Below are 21,941 nucleotides of genomic sequence, written 5' to 3'. Positions count from 1 at the left end.
GTGAGAAGGAGAGAGGGGTTGCGGTGGAGTACAAATCGATGGTGGAGAGAGAGAGAGAGAGAGAGAGAGAGAGAGAGAGAGAGAGAGAGAGAGAGAGAGAGAGAGAGAGAGAGAGAGGCTCAGGCTAATTTTTTTAAGTACATTTTTTTAGTCACTTTTTATGTGTGCCAGAAAAAAGAATCTAATTTTTGACCAATTCTTTGTTACACCAGAAAAAATTACTTTTATTAGCGCACTTTTTGTGTGCATCATAAAAGTTTATTATACTGGTGGAGTACATTTGGTGCCAAGATAACTAACATTTTCACTGGCGCTACATAAAATAGCGCTAGTGAAATTGCTCTTTTATTGCGTGCTAGAGAGGATGCACCAATAAAAGAGGTTTTTTTAGTGTATTCATCTTATTTATAATAAAAAAATAATATAATTTAGCCATGCTCATATGGATAGGCGGTTGTATTTTAATTTAAATATAAAGCCATATAAAAAGTAAGGGCCATGGCTAGATGTCTTTTAAAATAAGTTTTTTTTTTCTGGTGCACTTTTTATGTGCGGCAGGAAAAACTTTTTTTTTTGCCCAATTCTTTGTTGCACCAGAAAAATTACTTTTAGTGGCGCACTTTTTTTGTCTGTCAGAAAAGTTTATTATATTGGCGTAATACATCTAGTGCCAGTATAACCAACATTTTCACTGACCCTACGTAAACTAGTGCAAGTGAAATTGCTCTTTTATGGTGCGCCAGAGGGGACATACCAGTAAAAGTGGTCTTTTTGTAGTGTACTCATCTTATTTATAATAAAAAAATCAATATAATTCAAGCCCACTCATATGGATGGAATGCTATATTTTAATTTAAATATATTAAGCCATATAAAAAGTATTTATTTTATTTAATATTTAATTCTATATTTTAAAAATAAGTTACAATGTGTTTTAAATACATACATATGTGTACATTTCTATTTATTTATCTGTTATAAAAATTAATACAATCATGATTTATCTAGGCCCGCAAATATTTTTTGTAACATATATATATATATATATATAATGAAGCATGGTATTATGAATTATGAAACTTTTGAAGCCTTTAAAAAAACTTACATGTTGCAAAAACATGGTTCAAAACCTATTTTCTACTGTCCCAAGGGGTTTTGGTGCACTGGTGGAAATTTTGACCACTAAAAAGGTGGTGATCACCAGACGGGGGTTGAGGATTCCTTCTCATAAATGTCAAACCACTTCATTAATGAGGGCAACTGATAAAAGTCAAGGGGTGTGCCATGGGTTTACATTGTTAGAAAAGTAACAGTAAGAAGGACAGACTTAGCCAGCGGGGTTAGGTCTTTGATCCTCGAGGGTGATTTCTTTGTCATAAATAAAACCTATTTTTATTGAAATAATTATATAAATCACGTCTACAATATTAGATTTATAAACATAATGAATCACGGAAACGTTTTATCAAATGCACATAGCAAGCCTTTAGGGCATGTTCGCATGCCACTAAAACAGTTTTTTTTTTAGAGAAACACATGAATCACGAAGTGTTTCCATGGGCTTCACAAACACCACACTTTCTTTCCCCGTGAAAAGTGAGGGTCATTTTCAACGTTATCCTCCCCCCATCCGTGGAAAGCTTTTCCTGTGTGGGGGGCAGGGATATGATTCTGTTTCAGAAGAAGAAGAAGACTCCACAGAAATAGTGTGTAGGATAAATGGGAGTTCCGGCTTTGAAACAATGTATTTTTATTTTATAAATCAGTCTGAGTTCAGTTCATTTACTTTGAGATTGTCATGAGCTCAAGCTTGGGGTGACTCTCTACAATCATGTACCAAACTTGAATACATAAACCTTGGCTTGTTTACCAGACTTACTTGGAATTTAAGTAAACCTTATTAGGAATACAAATGAACGGAAGGATTATTGAAAAGCTTGGAATGTTAAATTTGATTGCTCATATTGTTGACTAGAACAAATATTGCTAACCATTTTTCTAACTAATCGTCAGCTAATCGAGTTTTTGAAGGTTTTTTTTTCATGTTTTCTTTAAATCTGACCATATATAGGTATTCAATATGGTCAATTTACTAGGGAATGACACTTGGATAATGTTTTTTTGATAAAAAACATGATTTTTTAAGCCTTGAATATTTATAAAAGTTTATTTATAAAAGTTAAATCATAAACCTTATAAAAACTCACTTCCCTATCAGAATTAGATGATCCAAGAGTTTAGTCACATAAAATCAAGCATTTAGAACACATTTATATGGTCAGATTAAAAAAACATGGAAAAAATCCTTCTCTCTTTATATATATATATATACATCATATGATATAATGCTTGCTATGAAAGTCTAGCTTAGCTGAAAATAATATGTGCAAGCTGTATAGACTTAATTGATCCTTTAGATGCATTCATCAAGGTCATTTTGTTAGGGTTTGTACTTGGATCATGTTTATTTGATGTAAAAACATGATTTCTTGAGCATTGAAGTTTTTCAACATGGTGGGCATTTATTGTTTCAATCCATCGAAAAAACCTGCTAAACATCATGATTGCACCATTCAAAGCTCATTTCCTACTAAATAACCCTTGCACATCGAATCTGCAGCGTCTCATCCTCAAAAAAAAAAAAGAAATGGCGCATAAGATAATGTTGTGTGTAATTCGTTTTTTAGCAATATATTATTTCTTTCTTTTTTTGAAGAAAAAGAGCTGGGAGATTAAGGCCCCCTCCATTTATTGATATATTGGTAGTGCAGGAGTTAAGTAGAACAGATCCAAAAAATCGGAATTTGAATCGAGTGGTTTTATAAAAAAAATAGTAATTTTTTCAATCGTGAATGATGCATTGTGAGAGGTTAATTTCTTTAAAGCTATTAAAATACTTGATTACGCAACGAATCTGACGATACAAAAAACATTCTTAGATAAATAAACCATATAGTCGTATCAGGAGTCGCTAGAATATGAGAACTAGAAATATAGGCATTTCCAAGACTTTTTTTACAAATCCAACCATGTGGATGTGTTTGGCATGATGAATTTGCTACGAATCAACCATTGGATCTTGTATTTTCTATAAAAAATACGATTTTTGAATGCTTGAATATTTATGAAGATTATGAGTCATTGATTTTAAAGCCTTAAAAAAATCTCGTTGTATAAAAATACGATGATTCAAGAGCGGGTGATTATAAAACCAAACCAAGCATGTAAATTACATCCATGTGGTTAGATTCAAGAAAAAAACCAAAAAATCCATGAAAATAGCCGGTTCCCACGTTAGTTCTCATATTTTCCTTTCTGATATTCTAGTGACTAATCCTATCAGTATTTTTTTTTTTCATCTTTGAAATTAAGAAATCAAACCCACCAACCAAAATATGAAGATCCACAGGTACACCTATATTTGTATTCCACGATTGCTTCCCAATTTACAGAGAAAAAAAGGAACTCAAATGGAAAGACAGAAAATGATACAAATCATCTGTAGCATGAGAAACGGTAATACGAGTCACCGGTGCTGCAAAATCTACCGACCCCTTCAACTGGGGGTTTCTTTAAAATGACCAAATCACCCCCACACTACTACAAAGATTAGATCTTTCCCTGGAAAACGGAACTGAGGATCCCGTCGTTATAAAAAGATACCAGGATATTTCCGTTATTTTGCCGTCCCGTTTCGAACCATTGAAAACGAAGGGACGGGTCAAAGAAGATCATCGCAGTCGGAGGGCGGCGGCCGTCGATCACCAGCACTGGTCCGTCTCCCAGGTCCGGCGGGAGTGACCGGAAAACGATACCGACCGCCGGAAACGGACCCGGAGGATCTCTCGATCGTAATCAGCACGCTTCTCCGGGTCGGACAGGGTGGAGTAGGCGGAGTGGATCCGGATGAACTCGTCGGCGGAGGCGTCCCTACGATCGGCGGCGGCGACGTCGGGGTGGACGGTCCTGGCGAGGCTCCGGTAGGCTGCCTTGATCTCCTCTCCGGAGGCGCCCATCGGGACGCCGAGGACGTCGTAGTGGGACGCCTGGGAGGCCGCTCGGGGGGAGGCGCACGGCGGAGATCGCTCAGTCGAAGAGGCGCAGGAAGCGGAGATGGTGCGGAAGCGCGAAGGGACGGCCGAGAGTGAGATCTTCGGCCGGAGGGTCTCCGGCGGGAACCCGGCGGCCTCGGGTTTGGGAAGGAAGCGGGGCGATCGCAGCGGGGAGGTTGCCATCATCGGATTCGGAGGGGAGGGAAGAAAGCTTGTGGGGGATCTGGTGCGGATTCTGCGGAAGGGGATCCGAGAAGGGTCCGGATGGGAGGGAGGAGCTGAGGTCAATTTATAGGGAGGGAGAGAGGGGGCAGGGTTTAACCAGGGTTAGGAGGTTGGGTTTAGGTATGCTGTCTGGGACGCTTATCTATCTAGAAGGTGGCTGACTCAGCTGGGTTTAGCGTGGGACCCACAGCCGTCCCCGGTGACTGAGGAGTTTCGCCACTCTTTTTGTTTTTTTTTTAAATAAGTATTTTTGGGGAACACAAGTGAGGTAACCATGGGTAGGGGTGGCAATCGGGTCGGGTTGGCGGGTCGGGTTGGCGTGTCAGCATACCTCAACCCGAACCCGATCCGTTTATTAAACGGGTCGGCTGTGGCAAACACGAACCCGACCCGTTTAATAAACGGGTAACCCGACACGACCCTCAACCCATTTAATAAATGGGTTGGGTCGGGTAAACGGGTTTTCAGGTTCTCGGGTCAGGTTGGCGGGTCGGGTTGGCGGGTTGACGGATCGGGTTGGCAGGTAGGCAGGTTGGCGGGTTGACGGGTCGGGCAGACAGGTTGGCGGGTTGGCGGGTTGACCCACCCGCCTAACCCATTTATTAAACGGGTCAGCCGGGTTGGCATACCCCGAACCCGAACCCGACCTGTTTAATAAACGGGTTACGCGGGTCGACCCGTTTATTAAACGGGTTGGCTTAAGCCCAACCTGAACCCGCCTAAGAGGCGGGTTGGCGGGTCGTGTCAAAAATTGCCACCCCTAATCTAGGGGTGTGCGTTCAGGACTTTTCAGTGGATCGATTCTCAGATCCCAATCGAAAGATTCTCTCCGCTCCAAATCGTGAATTTGTATTAAAAAAAATAATCTCAAAAGATATGAGGGAGGCGGTTCGGATCAGAAGTACTAGGGTGCAAACGGATCGAATATGGTCAGACATTCGAATCCAAGTCAGATATTTTATTTTCGGTTTTGGATCCTCTAAGTAAAATCCGGATGTGCATTCAAATCCGATCTGTTCAATCCAATTACTTTTGGATTCGGATCAACATTTTATGTCAAATCTGTAATTGATCTGAATCAAAATCTGACCATTGTATTTTTTACATGTTTTTGTTCTATTTTTTTCTGGTATGATATTTAGGATTGGGATCCAACCTTACGTCATCAATACTTATTTGGATATGATGCTTATATTTCATATAAAGATTTAACAATGAAATATAAGAGGGGCAACATAAAGCTAGAGCTCATTCTCTCTAAGGTCTAGACTCATATAAGAGTTTTTTAGATGTTTTTGGCCGTAAGGGTAGGCTCCTATTTATAAGAATCATGAGTAGAATATGAATTAAGAGTTTTTGAATTTGAATCATATCTAAATAAAAAAGAGAAGGTATCACTGTATTGTGGGAAAGCTTTTGCCCCTTTACAAGTGAAATCAAAGATGTTACTGGTTTTTCAAACTGAAATTGGATTGTGAACATCATCAAGTTGACGGGAGGTCACAAGCTCAAAACCCTAGGATAAGTCCTTTGCGACAAGATCGAAACTGAGTGTTCTTCTCGGTGGGCGAAGGAGACCTCATGAGTTTTATCAACCGAAGGCCAGCCAATATGTGGTCCATGTCCCATGCTACCACTGATCCTTTGAACCAAATCAAAAGATTCAGAAAATCAGCTTGAACGAATTGATTTATTATTATTATTATTATTATTATTATTATTATTATTTAAAGGCAAGCTGAGGTTAGGCAGAGGGGCCCCAAACAGTTATACAACCATACCATTGGGATTTGGACGTGCACAGAGCCGTACATATGTTTTATGGGGCCTAAGGTGGAGGGAAAAAATGGCCCCTCTATTAATAGTAGGAGTTCGGGGGCAGCGCCTCCGATTTTTTTTTAAAGAATCAAAATAACAATAAAATTTGCGTTCACATTAAACAAATATAATATTCTAAATATTTATATTATATTAAATAAAAATGTATAAAATATTTATATAAACTACCTAAACAATGGGCCCCTAAATTTTTTTGGGCCCTGGGGCCTGAGGCCCAAGCCTCATTGGCCTCTTCACAGGTCTGGCTCTGGTCCCAATACAAAGCGACGTACACTCATTGCTCCTACTCGATGGTTTATTTAAAATTTTGATTTTTTTTGAAAAGGTCAAAAAAATAAAATAAATCAAGAAAATTTATATAGAAAAGGAAAATTCTTCAATGTTCACTCAAATTCTAAAAAATGCATGTAACACTTTTTTTTTATTTACACGGAGAAACTGCCCCCAGGATCAATGACCTAGCCAAAGCCAGCCTACTTACGGTCACTATGCTTGTAACACCTAAAAGTATAATAGCAAACTCATCACAACTTTCACAAAATATTAACAATGAAAAAAGAAAACCCATTAGGACTTGTTTTCGGTAAATCCGTCAAGTGCCGATTTGATTCAAATTTGCCGATTCAGGCCGATCCGATTCGATCTTAACAAAATTGCCTAAGAGTATAATTAAGGTAATCAAAACTTGTCCTAATCACATTAGGTGTAAGCACACAAGAGTAGATCATGCCAAAATAAGGAAAAAGTGTCCCCAGTGAATGATTGTGGGGAAATAGAGCTTGGGCTTTTGTTGTTTTACTCATAAAATAAAGAAGGGTGGCATTTATAATTTTGGCATCGTCATTACTTTACTTGTCTCCTTTGTTGTTGATTCAACTTTTCAAACACCAAACAAGATTCATGCATGAACTTTTTCTACGCTTTTATTATTGGGGTCACTGCGCCTGGGGCGGTTTCTCAGAGTAAAAAATAAAAAAAAATGATCTTATAATAATTCTCTACATGTGAAAGATAATTAACAACGTTTCAGAAGGCAAAGGTCGGCCAGGTATGAAGAATGACTTCTTTTCACTAGACATGGTTTAAATGTAATTTAGTATGGATGAGAACTACATGAACCAAGCCCGGACCGGATAAGAACTTACATGAACTAAACCCGACCATACCTGATAAAACCATATTTTTTTTAATCATTTTTACATTGAAAAATTGTGGGTCTTAATCGGAACTCGTATGGGTCAGGGTCTGGTATAAAATTTCACAAACTATACTCAGGTCTATGTATAAATCGGATCTTCGGGTCCAGACTCAGGTCTTAATCAGGTTTTCTTATTTATCACGATACCCGGATCCTATAGGGTTTGGTTCGGGTTAGGTCCGGATAAACCAGGCCTGTTGACACCCCTAACTTCGTGTATGCCAAATGCATTATTTTGTTCTCAAATATGTTCATATGTTGATACGGTAAAAGAATGAGCAAATCTATATGGCTGGCGATTAGGCCAGCCCGGCCTGACCCGATTACGGCCCAACAGGCTCGACTCATATTTTGGTTTGAGCCTGATTCAACCCAGTTATAATCGGCCGAACTCGACCGGGCCCTTTATGCAAGGGCCAGGATTGTCAGACCCTATGCATTTTGCACATGGCCCGATTAAGCAATTGGGCCAGGCCTGACCTGAATTAAATTGGAAATACAGCCTGAACCTAACCGGAAATGGGCTGCTTACCGGACCGCCGGTCGGAAACTTGGCTCGATGGCTACCCCTAGTTGCTCAGTCGAATTGTGAGTTTATGTGTATCCACATATTTGCACTCACATGAAACAAAGAATATTGTTTGTTAAAAGGTGAATGAAGGGTACCCGGATCACTGAATCTAGGCCTCTGATAAACCATCTGGCTCACCAAATTGAACTAAAATAGTATGAAAACTGTGAGTTCTCTCTCAGATGATTGATCCAGTAGGACGACAGGCCGAGCCAGTGCAGTTTCTCCGAGTAAAAAAATGCAGCGTATAATATCATTAGATGTTCCACCAAGGGTTTGGTGAACCCCATCTTTCATTCTTACACAACCGCATATATTCTTTTTTATTTTAGTTGTTTGGTGGCAAAGATAAATTTAATAGCTGGCGCATGCAATGGTGGGAATGATTTTATATGTTAATTTAATGTCCAAGAGATTAAAATAGTTCTGGTTGTTTCACATAACATAAGGTTTGCTAATATTAAACGTATATATAGCTTCCTGGGGCTGAGAAACGAGATAAGCTGCTCATGTTTTGCTCGTAAAAAGCTTGTTCGAACTGATGAAATGGGCTCGACAAGCTCAAGCATGAACAATCAATGTTAGTTTATGCTCGTATATTAATATTAAGTATAGTTTATATTTATTTTATATTATAGAATGAAGATGGTTGAAGTGTCTCGTCTGCAAACAAATCCTACGTTTAAGAGTTCAATTCCTAATGCTTACAAGTTTGAAGCAATTATTTATTCAGTTAATGAGTTAGTTTGAGCTTGGCTCATCTGGTTTAGGGTTCAAATTCTTTTGTTTTCAGCTATATATATATATATATATATATATATATATATATATAGAGAGAGAGAGAGAGAGAGAGAGAGAGAGACTAAAGTAATTCAACATTACCACTCATGAAGATCAACAAAATGTTGAACCCATGAACTGAACAAGAACAAAAGCCAAAACAAATAAAGAAAGCACAAGAGAAAAGAACATTAGACAGATAAAATGGGCTCACGCCGGAGCCGCTTGCCCAGATTGCGACAAAGGATAGGTAGCATCAGCAGGAGGTAGTGAAAAATCACTAAGATGCATGCGCAAGATCGCATAAACATCTACCAAGATTTTATGCACCAGGTTTTGAATGTTAACTCGAATATGACCAAAATGAGCATCGTTTCGCGCCATCCAAACAAACCACCAAGAAGATGTGTTTAGCATGCTCGTGGAAATCAACTCGTGGATTATATTTTTTGGCGAAAAAATATTTTTTTATAAGCTAAGAAAAATTGATGGTTTTATAGCCAAATAACAAGCACCTGGGTTCAGGTTTGAGCTATATGGGGTTGAGAAAATGGAATGCTAAACCGAACCCACATAATTTAATTAGGAAGCATTTAGAGTATCTTTTTTGCATAAGATTATATAAGAAAACACTTGGATCAACCACGTTATGTCAGATATTCAGCAAAAATCATAGCTCAATCTTGATCTAATTAACCTGATCCACATGTGAGCCCCATGAGGTTTGTTGCAGTGGGGGTGGGGCCTAGGCTGCTAGACGGGTGGACAAGATTCCAATCCCATGGGCATCAACCCCTTGCATTATAGCCGGAGCAGCCTAGAAAATTATAGGAGGGATCTCTCAAGATTTTCAGACATATGATAACATGGTTAATAAGTTATGCTTAATACTAAGGCCTCGTTTGTTTCCTACAACTTACATGGGAAAGTGCTGAGCTGGGCAATGTTGATGTAATCCTTTTCCACTATATGAATGAAACAAACATCAAATTACCATAGGGAATAAGTACCATGGTGACACAAGTGAGCCCTACTTTTTCTCACCACCTACCACTTTTATGTATAAAACTTTTCTTACCTCTCTCCTATGAAAGCATGAAAAGGCTGAGCTGACGAGATTTTTTAGAAATCCATATACCCAATATCATGCAAAGCCTTTACTTTACATGGGAGAATTAACTTGTGAAAATAACATAGCCCTAATTTATCCCCATAATTTAATTACATTACGTACTTTCTCTCACAAGAGCCACTTTTTTTATTTTGATTTTTTCTATAAACAAATTGTTTCGTATGATTTCTAAAATTAACACAAACTTCTGCCATTAAACCCCAAACCACAATCATTATATTTTGCCCATAGATCAAAATCTTATTTTTTTTTAGGGTTCTTCAAAAATATTTTTTTCAAAATCTATGTAGATATCTATCAAAACACTACAAAATCATTATAGATTTATGTCATTCAGATCAAACATTGATTTAACATGCAAACACCATCACAAATATCGATACATAAGAAATAGTGGGTTTTTGAGGTTTTTCCCTACACAAATAAAGTTACAAGTTTGCCAACTTCAAACTGATATTTTGTGCAATCAATGAAATTCAACTCACCGAATTCAGTTTTTAACTAGAGCCCTGTTTGATAACTCTGCTTTGGAGTTTGTCAGAGTGGATTTGAGAAATCCCCAGCATCAACAATTATTTTTTTAATACAGTCTAACGGAAAACCCCTCACTGTCCATACGTTGGCTGGCCTCCGGTTGGTAAAACCCTTGAGGTCTCCTTGCTCACCCGGGAGTACACTCAACTTTGATCTTACTGCATGGAATGCCCCCATAGGTTTTGAACTTGTGACGTCCATAAACTTGGTGACATTCACAAGTTGCCACTACCAGATGAGCGAAGCCACTCATCTGGGGCAGCATAAAAATTTATTTGGAAGTGAAAAACATAATTTAAGGCATTATAGGAACTGCCAACACCAGTTCCTTGTTAGACTTGAATATGACTCTAGCAAGAGCACTGATATGGGCTGAAGTGTAGGGGTGTCACCGGGCCTGGTTTACCCGTACCTGACCCAAACCAAACTCTATAGGGTCCAAGTATGGTGATAAATAATAAGACCTGATTAAGACCCGAGTCCGGACCTGAAGGTCCGATTAATACATTAACCCGAGTTTGTGAAATTGAAACCACACCACCTATAGGACTACCAAAGATTCTCTGACCACTTCTCTGGAAATTTTATTTATTTTTTTCACACCCTTTTTCTCCATTCAATTTTGTGTGGAGGATCCAACTTATCCAAAGTGAATCTTATCCTACATCCTTAACCACTGCATTCATTGCCATCTCTCGTCCACGCAATTTCCCTCCTCCATCTCAATCCCTCTCTCTTCCTCTTTTCTCTCTCCGCCCACTCACCCACCAGAAAGAGAGAGATTAAGCTGCTTTCAATCACTCTACCACCTCCCTTGCGTCCCACAACACCATGGCTGCAGTTACTGCTGCAGTGTCCCTCCCGACTTCCAAAGCTTCTTCTCTACCAACCAGGGCTTCTACCTCCTCTGAAAGGATCTGTTTCCTCAAGGTATACCAATTCAATCATCCTCTTAGATTAAAAAAGAAGAAGATTGGTTTGATGTCAAATTAATCATAATCTGGTTTTCATGCATGAACAATGGTTGTTGGTTTATTCTTCTGTCTATGGTATGCATCACTCAATGCAATTAAGCAAATACCTTTAAATTCATTTTTCTTACAAGTTCTTGATCACCATTCAGTCACAAAGATCTCTTGTTGTACTATTGATAAGGACCCTTTTATTTATTTCATTAAATTTGTTTTTAATTTACTTGAAGAACTACCGGTGATTTGGTTGTTGTACTTATTGGTCTAACGGCAGGAGGATTTGTCTCAACATTGCTCAGCCTAGGCTTAATTCCAGTTTAAGAAGCTACAAGTGAAAAAATATTAGAATTGTTTGTTGGTTCCTTACTCTGTATTCTGTTTTGCAGGCTTTCCTCAGTGGAAGGCCTATTACCACTGAAGCGCTGGTGTCAACCAGGAATGTTTCTGCAGTTGGTAAGCTCTCAGTCAGAGCTCAGATTGTTACAGAAGCTCCTGCAAAAGTAGAGAAGGTCTCCAAGAAGAATGAGGAAGGTGTCACTGTGAACAAATTCAAGCCCAAGACCCCGTACATCGGTCGCTGCCTCCTTAACACTAAGATTACCGGCGATGATGCGCCAGGAGAGACGTGGCACATGGTTTTCAGCACAGAAGGTGCTTTTGGGACCAATTCTCCTCCAACTCTGTTGGTTGACTATGTTTGTTATGGTACCTCCATGGTTTATCTGTCCTAATATTGGTCTTAATTGCGCTTAGGTGAAATACCCTATAGAGAAGGACAATCTATTGGTGTAATCCCAGATGGCATTGACAAGAATGGAAAGCCCCACAAGTTGAGGCTGTACTCTATAGCTAGCAGTGCTCTTGGAGATTTTGGAGACTCCAAAACTGTAAGTCCAAGTTACTCTGATTTTGATAATTCCCATTTATAACATTGGTAATGAAGCGAATAATTTCCGAGTAACAGAACAAACTCTTTGCTTATATATAAGCAGTGCTTTTTCACTATGGATGGGAATTTTATTTACTTCTTGTATTTTATCTGTTCGTGTTTAAATTGAGAAACCAAGTATTTTGCCTCTCCAATTCTTCAGCTTCATGGAAACCAAACGAGACAACCGCATGTTCATTTGTTCACTGTCATCAATGGTTCTTATTTTTTCCATGTATATTTCCTTCTGGAATTCTTCAACATCAGAATAATTTAATTTAACGAGCTATACTGTTATTTCCTACAGGTTTCACTGTGCGTAAAGCGGCTCGTCTATACCAATGACCAAGGGGAGATTGTCAAGGGAGTCTGCTCTAACTTCTTATGTATGGGTCATTCCTTCTGGCTTATCACCATGCACATTTCTGCATAAGCCCCAATAAGAAAATTTTGGATAGCCCTAATTCAAAAGTTACCATGGGACGGGATGATAACCTTAGGTTGTTCCATTCAGTCATTATTTAGGAATTATAAGCCACTGAAGCAGTTCAGTTTTAAAGGCTATAATTGTAAGTCTTGAATCGTATAGCTGTTCAAAGAACTAGAATGATTGTCACAGATCTTCAGACAACTTGGAGAGAATTACTTAAAAGTTTCGTGGTGTATTTTGTTTTGTTTAAATCATCTACTTAATTTATACCAGTTTTCCCATTAATTGTTGCCTAATATTGTAGGTGACTTGAAGCCTGGAGCTGAAGTTAAAATAACTGGGCCAGTTGGAAAAGAAATGCTTATGCCTGTTGATCCTAATGCTACTATCATTATGGTAATTTTCCAACATTTGAACCATTCTAGTTTATAACAATAACATATTCCCTTTCTGCTTTCTTCGCTTGTATGGTTGATGGGGTTACATTTCATTGTTGAACGAGTGTAGTTGTGAAATCTAGCTTGATGAAAAGTTGCCAGTAGGCTTGAGTTCTGAATTTGAGAGATTGACATAGATTTCATTGAAAGAAAAGAAAGATTGGCATAGAAAATTGTGGCTTGGACTGAAATTTGCTCAAACCTTCAGGCATGTATGCATGCCAGTGTCACTTGAGTTTCATAAACATGATGCTAGTACCTGATGTTGCAGCTTGGAACTGGTACTGGAATTGCTCCCTTCCGTTCGTTCTTGTGGAAAATGTTCTTCGAGAAGCACCAAGATTACAAGGTAATTTGACTTTCTTAATTGAATCTGAAATCCTAGATTGTCATTATAGTTCTGTCATCAGCAGAGATTTTCTTAAACGTGTGGACTTTCCTAATGACTTGCAGTTCAATGGTCTGGCATGGCTATTTCTGGGGGTTCCCACCACTAGCTCTCTGCTCTACAAAGAAGTGAGTGGATAAATTCACAGACAAACTGATGCGATATAATTGGTGAGTGATGGTCTTTTCTACCTTTTAAGCGAAAATCTAAATGCTTTCTTGATGATGCAGGAGTTTGAGAAGATGAAGGAGAAAGCACCTGATAATTTGAGGGTTGACTTTGCTGTCAGCCGAGAACAAACAAATGAAAAGGGGGAGAAGATGTATATTCAAACAAGAATGGCCCAATATGCTGAGGAATTGTGGGAGTTGCTCAAGAAGGATAACACCTATGTGTACATGTGTGGATTGAAGGGAATGGAGAAAGGAATTGATGACATTATGACGTCTTTGGCTGCTAAAGATGGTAAGACAAACTTGTGTTACAGGGACTTTTGTTATAGATTAATGAATTAGAAACCTTAGAACTTAATCCACTAAGAGTCACTACGTTGTGTTTGTAGGAATTGATTGGATCGAGTATAAAAGACAGTTGAAGAAGTCAGAGCAATGGAACGTTGAAGTATATTGATGCTTGCTTCTTTCTACAATCTTCTTTTCCCCAAGAAACAGTGTGTTGGAGACTTGAACATCCACTCTACTGTGTAGATAGGTGACCAACTCTTCTATGTATAATTGTTTCTTCAATTTTCCTTTTTCCTTATAATGTATTTCCTATTACCTTCTTGTATGTTTTATCATGGAAGGAATGTACAACACTCTGCTCAATTCAAACTCTTGCAAGAGTATCTTGTCTTTTTCTCAAAAAAAAAAAAGGCAATGCTTGCAAGCATTGTCAGTGCAATCAAAATGTGCTTTCCAAATTTATTTGGAAACAAACCTCCAGACTCTTCAGAGTTGGTTGTATTTGATTATGCAAGATATTTATGTCATTGCTTTCTGGTGGTAACAGTTGTGTGTTGAAGTATTGGTTGGTTGCAAATCCTTGCAAGTTTCTTCACTTTCATCACAGAGATCAATGGTTTCTTAGCTAACCACTGTGTTTCAAAATAGTTGGTCATCGTAGGCTTGAGTTCATAAGAGTGTAGCTTCTGTAATTAAGAATGAGCGAGCTCGTGCACAAAAACGTTTGATTTTAAATTGAATGAAGTTATCAGTTCAGGAAAAAAATAAAAAGAAACAAAGTTAAACTTTAATTTTCCATCATCCCGTAGGTTGTATGTGACAAACACAAGCATGAAAAACGAAACAATCTAGATAAGATTTCATGCAATTGCTGAACATTGGAACATACGGATGTTCCAATTTTTGACACATAACCTCTGAGATTGTAGGGAAAGCCCAACCTTTGACCAAGAAGAAAATACCCAACCCAAGAGAAGAGACCAAGGAAGAAAATAAAGGTATTTCACTTGTTCACACAAAACTATAAGACACACACATTGTAACGTCAAACAACACACACATTGTAATGTCGAACAGGTTAAATGCGGGACACATGTCCAGTGTTAATCTGAGACAATTGGCGTCTTTCAGTAAAAAAAATGTCTGCCGCTGATCCACAAACGATCAGCAGCAGACCTTTGTTTGATAACAGTGGACAATTTGCTCGCCCACTGTTACAGGCTTCCATATATATATATATATATATATATATATATATATATTAGGCTATGTCACATGGGTGCGGGTGCGGGGATTCGGCACTTCCAAAAAACCCGGGTGCGGGGGTGCGACAAGGGCAAAAATGTATATATATATATATATAAGGGGGGTCCGGGGGTTCCCCCCGGCGGGTCCAGACCAAAATTGGGATCTTTGGACATGGAATGCTCATAATACGACAGGCCAGTCCCAAATCCAACAAAACTGGAGTACGGGTTTGGTGTCAGCGTGCTCAGAAAAATGGATCGGGGCAAGAACTTATGGATAAAATCCAACCCAAACTTGTCACTGCACCATGCCCATTATATTCCCGCATTCCAAAAAGGCAGCGTCAGATTGCGCCAACACGTCACAAGATGAACGGTGAAGAATGCATAAATGATGGCCTTGCCACCATCCCTCGTCGAACGTGAGACTGTCACAATCCCCACCACGTCGAAAAGATGGACAATTCTCATTACGCAAGAAAAAGGTGTGGCTCACCCCATCATGAGAAAGCACAGTGCTCAAGCAATTATGACCTTACACTGTCCATCCAGGAATCATGTGTTGCAGATTTACCCGTACAAGTCGTTTCACAAGATTTCCCTGTACATGAACAATGCTCTCCGTGAAAAATTAGCCAATATAAAAGTGCCATGAGAGATAAACTTTCTCTGTCTCTCTCCGGCTCTATCGCTTGTTCGTTCTAGCGAGAGATGGTCGAGAGTCGCGACGAACAAGTAATCTCTCTCTCCATATATTATATTTGTGAAGTTGTTTGGGACTTCACAAATATGGAAGCAAGAAAATGCTCAATATTTCTCTCTTTGTATATCTTTGTTCGTGCATTTCTAGTGATTTTCTTGTATATTACTTCGATCAACAAATTTATTTGTTTTATTTTTTGAGGTACTTGGTTTGTGCTATCTTTTTTAAATTTCACAGCCCATTTCATAGGGCAATTTTTTAAAAAAAAAATCCAAAAAAATAGAGCGAAATGACCCTGGGTGCAGTCAACGCACCCAGAGTCGTGTTGACCGCACCCGCGTCGAGTCGCGTCGACGCGGGTGCGACACCCTGCTAGCCGAATCCCTGTGACATAGATATTAGGCATTAGGACCCTTTTGTACACACTTTAAACATAATTTTAACGACTTTTAGCCTTCTCATATGCCCCAATGCTAAATGTAAAAAATCATTTTAATTACTCACTAGGGCATAGAGACTCTTCACATACCGACTTTTCACATTCTTATACACCCCTACATGGACCCTTCACATACTAACCTTTCACATGCCTCATGACATTTACTGCACATTAAATAAATTAACATGCCCATGCTACCCATACATATGTAAATACCAACTTTACTCTAAAATCTCTGCACAAGACAAATTAATCAAATTGCCACAAACAATAACTAGAAGACAAAATTGATCTTTGACTAAGACCTAAGTAAAACAATACACACACACAAGAAGATGGAAAAATGATTTATGCAGTTCAATAGAATGTGTGGCTATGTCCATGGAAAAGACTCTCACTTCAGGTCACCTGAGAGCTCTGAATATTATTGTATTTATAGACTTGAGAGGAGCTCTAGGTTACACGTTTCTTAGAGTTCAGGGTCCCAGGAGGTCCACATGATTTTGGGGTTTAGATTCTTGAGACTTCTGATTCATACAAGTCTCCATCATATAAGAGTCCTCCTTCATGTGAGCTTCCTTCTTGAGAGAGTTCCTTTTGAGAGAGTCCTCCATGGTGTAAGAGTCTTGAGAGAGACCAAGTCCAACATGAGCCTGAACAAAACTCATGTGTCTTGCGTATCCTTTAGCGTGTCTTCTAACATTCTCCCTCAAGATCAATGGGGTAGGGAGCATATTGAGCTTGCAAGAGAGGAGTTGATGATGTGGCAACAACAAAGGCTTAGCTAACACATCAGCTAATTGATCCTGAGTTGAAATGTATCTAACAAGAAATTCTCTTGTCACAATCTTATCATGCATAAAGTGCAGATCAATCTCAATGTGTTTTCTACGGTTATGGAAAACTGGATGAGCTGCTAGGTAGGATGCTCCAATATTATCACACCAAAGAGTTGGGATCTGTATACAGATTACACCCAATTCTTTTAAGAGATAATAAAGCTTTTGTTGTGGCATTGGCTATGACTCTATATTCAGATTTTGTACTGGAGCAAAAAACAATAGATTGCTACTTGAAACTCTAGAAAATTAAATTGGACCCAAAATAGATGTCCTATCCATTGGTCGACCTGCGGTCATTAGGGCATCCTTCCCAATCCGCATATCAATATACTAAAGGCACTGGTTGAGATGACGGTTTTAACAGAAAATTGTAGTGCAGTGTCCCCTTTAGGTATTGTATGATGCGTTTCATAAATGCTCAATGAGTGTCAGTAGGTGTATGCATAAACTGGCATACTTTATTGACTGCAAAGGAGATATTTGGCCGTGTGAGGGTAGCGTACTGCAAGGCACCCACAATGCTCATGTACAAGGTAGCATTACTAAATTTATTTTTTGATGTTACTGAAAGAGCAAGCGTAAGAGCCATAGGCATGGAGAAAGGCTTAGCTCCTTGCATGGACATTTTCACCAATAGGTTTAAAATATATTTTTTCTTAAATAGAACAAGATCATTTAATGAAAAATATAAAGGGTCAAGATCTTTGACAGCAAATTCTTCACTGAGTTTATTAATCAACTGATGCACAATCCATATATATCAAAACATAAACAATTTCATCATGATTTTTATGTAGGAACAAAGACATGTATGTCTGAGCTCCAGAAAAACCAAGAGTTTGTAAGTAAAAACTTAACCTAGCAAACCAAACTCTGGGAGCTTGTTTGAGACCGTACAAGGCTCTTTCAAAACCAAAGCCTGATTCATATACATGTTTTCTGATAAGTACCTATGCAAGAAAGCATTTTGAACATCCAATTGAATGAATGTTTCAAAGTAGTCTAGTCTCTCTTATTGATTATAGCCTTTGGCTACGAGGCGAGTCTTGTAGCGTTCAAGAGACCCATCTGTGCACACCTCTTAATTTTATAAATCCACTTGCAACCTATAATACATGGAGCTTCGCTTGTAGGAACAAGGGTCCATGTTTTATTTTTTAGAAGAGCATCGTACTTTTTATGAATGGCATCACGCCACTTGGTGTCTTGGTAGGCCTTTTTAAAGGAGACACTACTGCTTAATACTCGCCTATTGTTTGCTTTCTTAAATATTCCACTAACTAGACTTGTCATAAATCAATTGTCTTTGCCCAATTGTGTTATTCTTTTGTTAAATGTCCTTCACCTTCGCTATGAAGAGTACAACATGATCCTAAATCAATTGTCTTTGCCCAATTGTATTGTTATTCTTTTGTAAAATGTCCAAGCTTCTACGTATAGCAGTGCAGTGTAATTATATCAGAACAAGCTTTTACAGTTGGAACTGCCAACCACTTGTAGTTTTGACAAGGCTTATGAACTTGATAGAAGCATTATCTTAAAACAAGCTTAAAGGGCAAGATAGTTCATTGGAGAGTGGTAATGTTCAAGACTTTATCATCCCCACCAGACTGCTTCCAAAAGATTGGCATCCGCAGATGTTTGAAATAACAATTCTAAAGTTTGGTTTGCTGGGCCACATTATTCCAAATCAAATTTGATTTGGAATCATATGAATCATAATCATATGAGGCTCCATGTGACTCATTTGAAAAGGTAAATGAGAGTTTATTTCTCACCACTCATTTTCTCATGTTTGTTTAGCCAATCCAAATAAGATTCATTCTCTCATTTGCATGATTCCAAATCTCATGATACTCAACCAAACATGCATAAGTGAAGAAAGGTTTGCCATGTTTGGTTCATGCAAATATGCAATAGCCCATTCCATGTCCTTGATTATAATTAAAATACCCATCCACATTGAGCAAAACATTAGGAAAGAGGATTCCAGGCTATTGGTCACAAGTGATCTGCAAACCCGGCCAGCTGCATCAGCTTAAGACATTCAAGATGAAGGACGTTATCAGTTGACTTTTTTCTTGATGGTTTTTCCCTTTTGTCAGCTGAAAAATTAGGTACCTTGGTTAAAGCTAGTTTTCTAAGCCTTTTGCCTGAAAAATTCAGGCTCCATGATACAACCACTAGGCAAGTGGTTTTGACCAAAGCACTTGATTTTTTTACGTAACAAAAGAGCAAAACTGTTAATTGCTTAGATGTGTCATATTTTCTAATCCGCAGTCAGTTTCGATATTGTGACAAAAGTTAGTGCCATCTAAGTCATTGTCCATATTTTTAATGGTGGATAGTATCGGAGTCCTTGATGCCGGTTGATCATTTCTTTTTCTTTTTTTTTATTAGCAAGATGGGGTCACGCTGACCCCAACCAGTTACACCAGATGATAAAAAACATTACAATTCATATAGGGAACCATAGATCATATAATCAAGAAGCTTGGAAGTGTCAATATATTGAGAGTATAGGGCATGAATTGAATGGTAAGTAAATTGTCAAATACCTTCTGAACTTCTCCTAAACCAAGATGGCAGAATTTGGATATGCTGCTGGTTCAAGGAGAGCTAAATGAAAGCCTAAACCAACCAGCATGCACCTGCACATCAACCAAGTGGGGACCGATGGCTTACTCTGTCACTGCTTAATCCTGCACTCTAGCAGTAGGCGTCACCAGCCTGCTGTTGCAGGGGCTGCCTCTGCTGCTATGAGTCCTACTCCTGCCACAGGTAGAGAAAAGAAAAATCAGATATCTCTCTCTCTCTCTCTCTCTCTCTCTCTCTCTCTCTCTCTCTCTCTATATATATATATATATATATATATATATAACCAAACATATCAGTGGGCCCCCACTTGTCCATGATGCATGGTGAGACTCTATGTTGGTTATTTAAGATCTTTATTTTCTTCTTTTGTTTTTTCAAATGTTGGAGCCCAGAGAAGATTCAGCTCTGCTGTTACCACTTCTGTAAAATATGAGACAGAATCTTCTTTCTATGTACCCAATATGTACGTTATTTAAAAAGAAACAATGTTCATTAATTTTTTAAGCAATAAAATGAGATTCTTAACGTTTATCATAATTTATCCGAAACAGTTTTTGAATATAAATGTGTATATAGATTGAACTAACGCTGGACATTTCGGTCTCAAATAGGTTTACTGGATCCAAATTTAGTATAAAAATTTAGGACAACCTTGAGCTAAGTTCCAAGTTAAACGTAGTAGACTCAATCATATTGAATGCCCCCCTCCCCCTCCCCCCCCCAACACACACACAAGCGTGCACACGCACACAATGTGACACCCAGGTGTTGGGTATCACATGTTTTGTGCAATGTGATTCACCTGATCTGCCATCGTAAAAACTTTACTTGGATTTCAATCAAATTGATGGAAGTATTAAATGTATCAAGGATGGATCATAAATGGAGTGGATCTGATTTCAACCCATGGACCGTAGTGGCTAAGTGTTGAACATAAATGGTTTTGCGTCAATATATGGACTCTTGGACCCTTTATTAATCAAATTAAATTGATTTATGATAACATAATTTACACGATAACATAAACAGACAGTACATGCACCAATCAAAGAGAGAATCTCGACAACGGTTGTGCAATAACCAGACACACAAAGAAGAAGATGCACACGGATTCCAATAGCAATCTATGTCCACGAAAATAAGGGAAACTCACACGCCAATCACCCCTTCCCTTTTCTATTATTCTCCTTTAAGTAGGGATTACAATAGAGCTGGGTAAGAGATTATATCTTAGGAAGATACATATTATCTTCCTTATTGTTACATTTGCTGGTACAGAATTTCTTATCCTTATCTGATTTCTTGTTATATTGATCCTTGATTTTAGGATCTGATCTCTCCAGCTCAACATGATCCCTGATTTTATCTTCAGATTTCTCCAGCTCAACATGATCCTTGATCTTATCCTTATTATGCCCCCTCAAGCTCAAGGGGCGGGCATGTAGCTTGAGCTTGTCTCGAAGAAAAATAAATCTGACCGTGCCCAAGGCTTTAGTCATAATGTCTACGATCTGGTCTTGAGTGTTGATATATTGAACTTGAAGAAGATTCTTACGGACCTGATCTCTGACAAAGTGAAAATCAATTTCAATATACTTGCTTCGATTGCGAACAATAGGATTTGCCATCATATATGTTGGCCCAATATTATCACACCATAGTACGGGAGGATGAGAGAGATAAACACCAAGTTTAATTTCTATGGTAGCATTTGCAAGAACTTGATATTCGGTTTTTGTGCTGGATCGAGAAACAATATGTTGTTTATGGGCACTCCACGAGACTAGGTTGGACCCAATAAAAGTTGTGAAGCCTCCTATGGACTTGGGATCATCAACCCAGCCTGCCCAGTCAGAGTTTGAATAGGTGAAAATAGAGAGATCCTTTGATATGGATATTTGAAGGCCAAGAACCAAACTACATTTGAGATAACAAAGGATCCACTTAACTGCTTCCAAATGAGCGGTGGTAGGGGCGTGCATGAATTGACACACTTTGTTGACCGAGAAAGCGAACTCTGGTCTGGTGAGTGTAGCATACTGCAGAGAACCCACAAGCTGACATTAATATTTCATTGGATTGGGTAATGGATCACCATCCGACATGGATATCCGAGTTGAAGAGGAGATCAGAGAGTTCATGGGTTTGGCCCCATCCATACCA

General features: G+C 38.6%; 1 protein-coding gene and 1 pseudogene across 1 annotated transcript; one reads left to right on the top strand and one right to left on the bottom strand.

The window, feature by feature from the left end:
- Positions 1–3,396: 3,396 nt before the first annotated feature.
- LOC149817854 (chaperone protein dnaJ 11, chloroplastic pseudogene) lies at positions 3,397–4,313 on the bottom strand (annotated as a pseudogene).
- Positions 4,314–10,848: 6,535 nt separating this feature from the next.
- LOC149817853 (ferredoxin--NADP reductase, leaf isozyme, chloroplastic-like) lies at positions 10,849–14,493 on the top strand. Its single transcript, XM_089985573.1, has 9 exons — positions 10,849–11,261; positions 11,689–11,953; positions 12,056–12,189; positions 12,538–12,616; positions 12,965–13,056; positions 13,369–13,446; positions 13,551–13,613; positions 13,716–13,950; positions 14,048–14,493. Exons 1-9 carry the CDS (start codon positions 11,163–11,165, stop codon positions 14,113–14,115), a joined length of 1,113 nt encoding a protein of 370 aa, XP_089841699.1. The 5' UTR covers positions 10,849–11,162; the 3' UTR covers positions 14,116–14,493.
- The last annotated feature ends 7,448 nt before the right edge of the window (positions 14,494–21,941 follow it).

This window comes from Nuphar pumila, chromosome 13 (assembly GCF_984573655.1).
Source record: "Nuphar pumila chromosome 13, dmNupPumi1.hap1.1, whole genome shotgun sequence".
NCBI lineage: Eukaryota > Viridiplantae > Streptophyta > Magnoliopsida > Nymphaeales > Nymphaeaceae > Nuphar > Nuphar pumila.
Note: the sequence above shows the minus strand (reverse complement) of the source record. Positions and strands in the feature narration are given on the sequence as shown.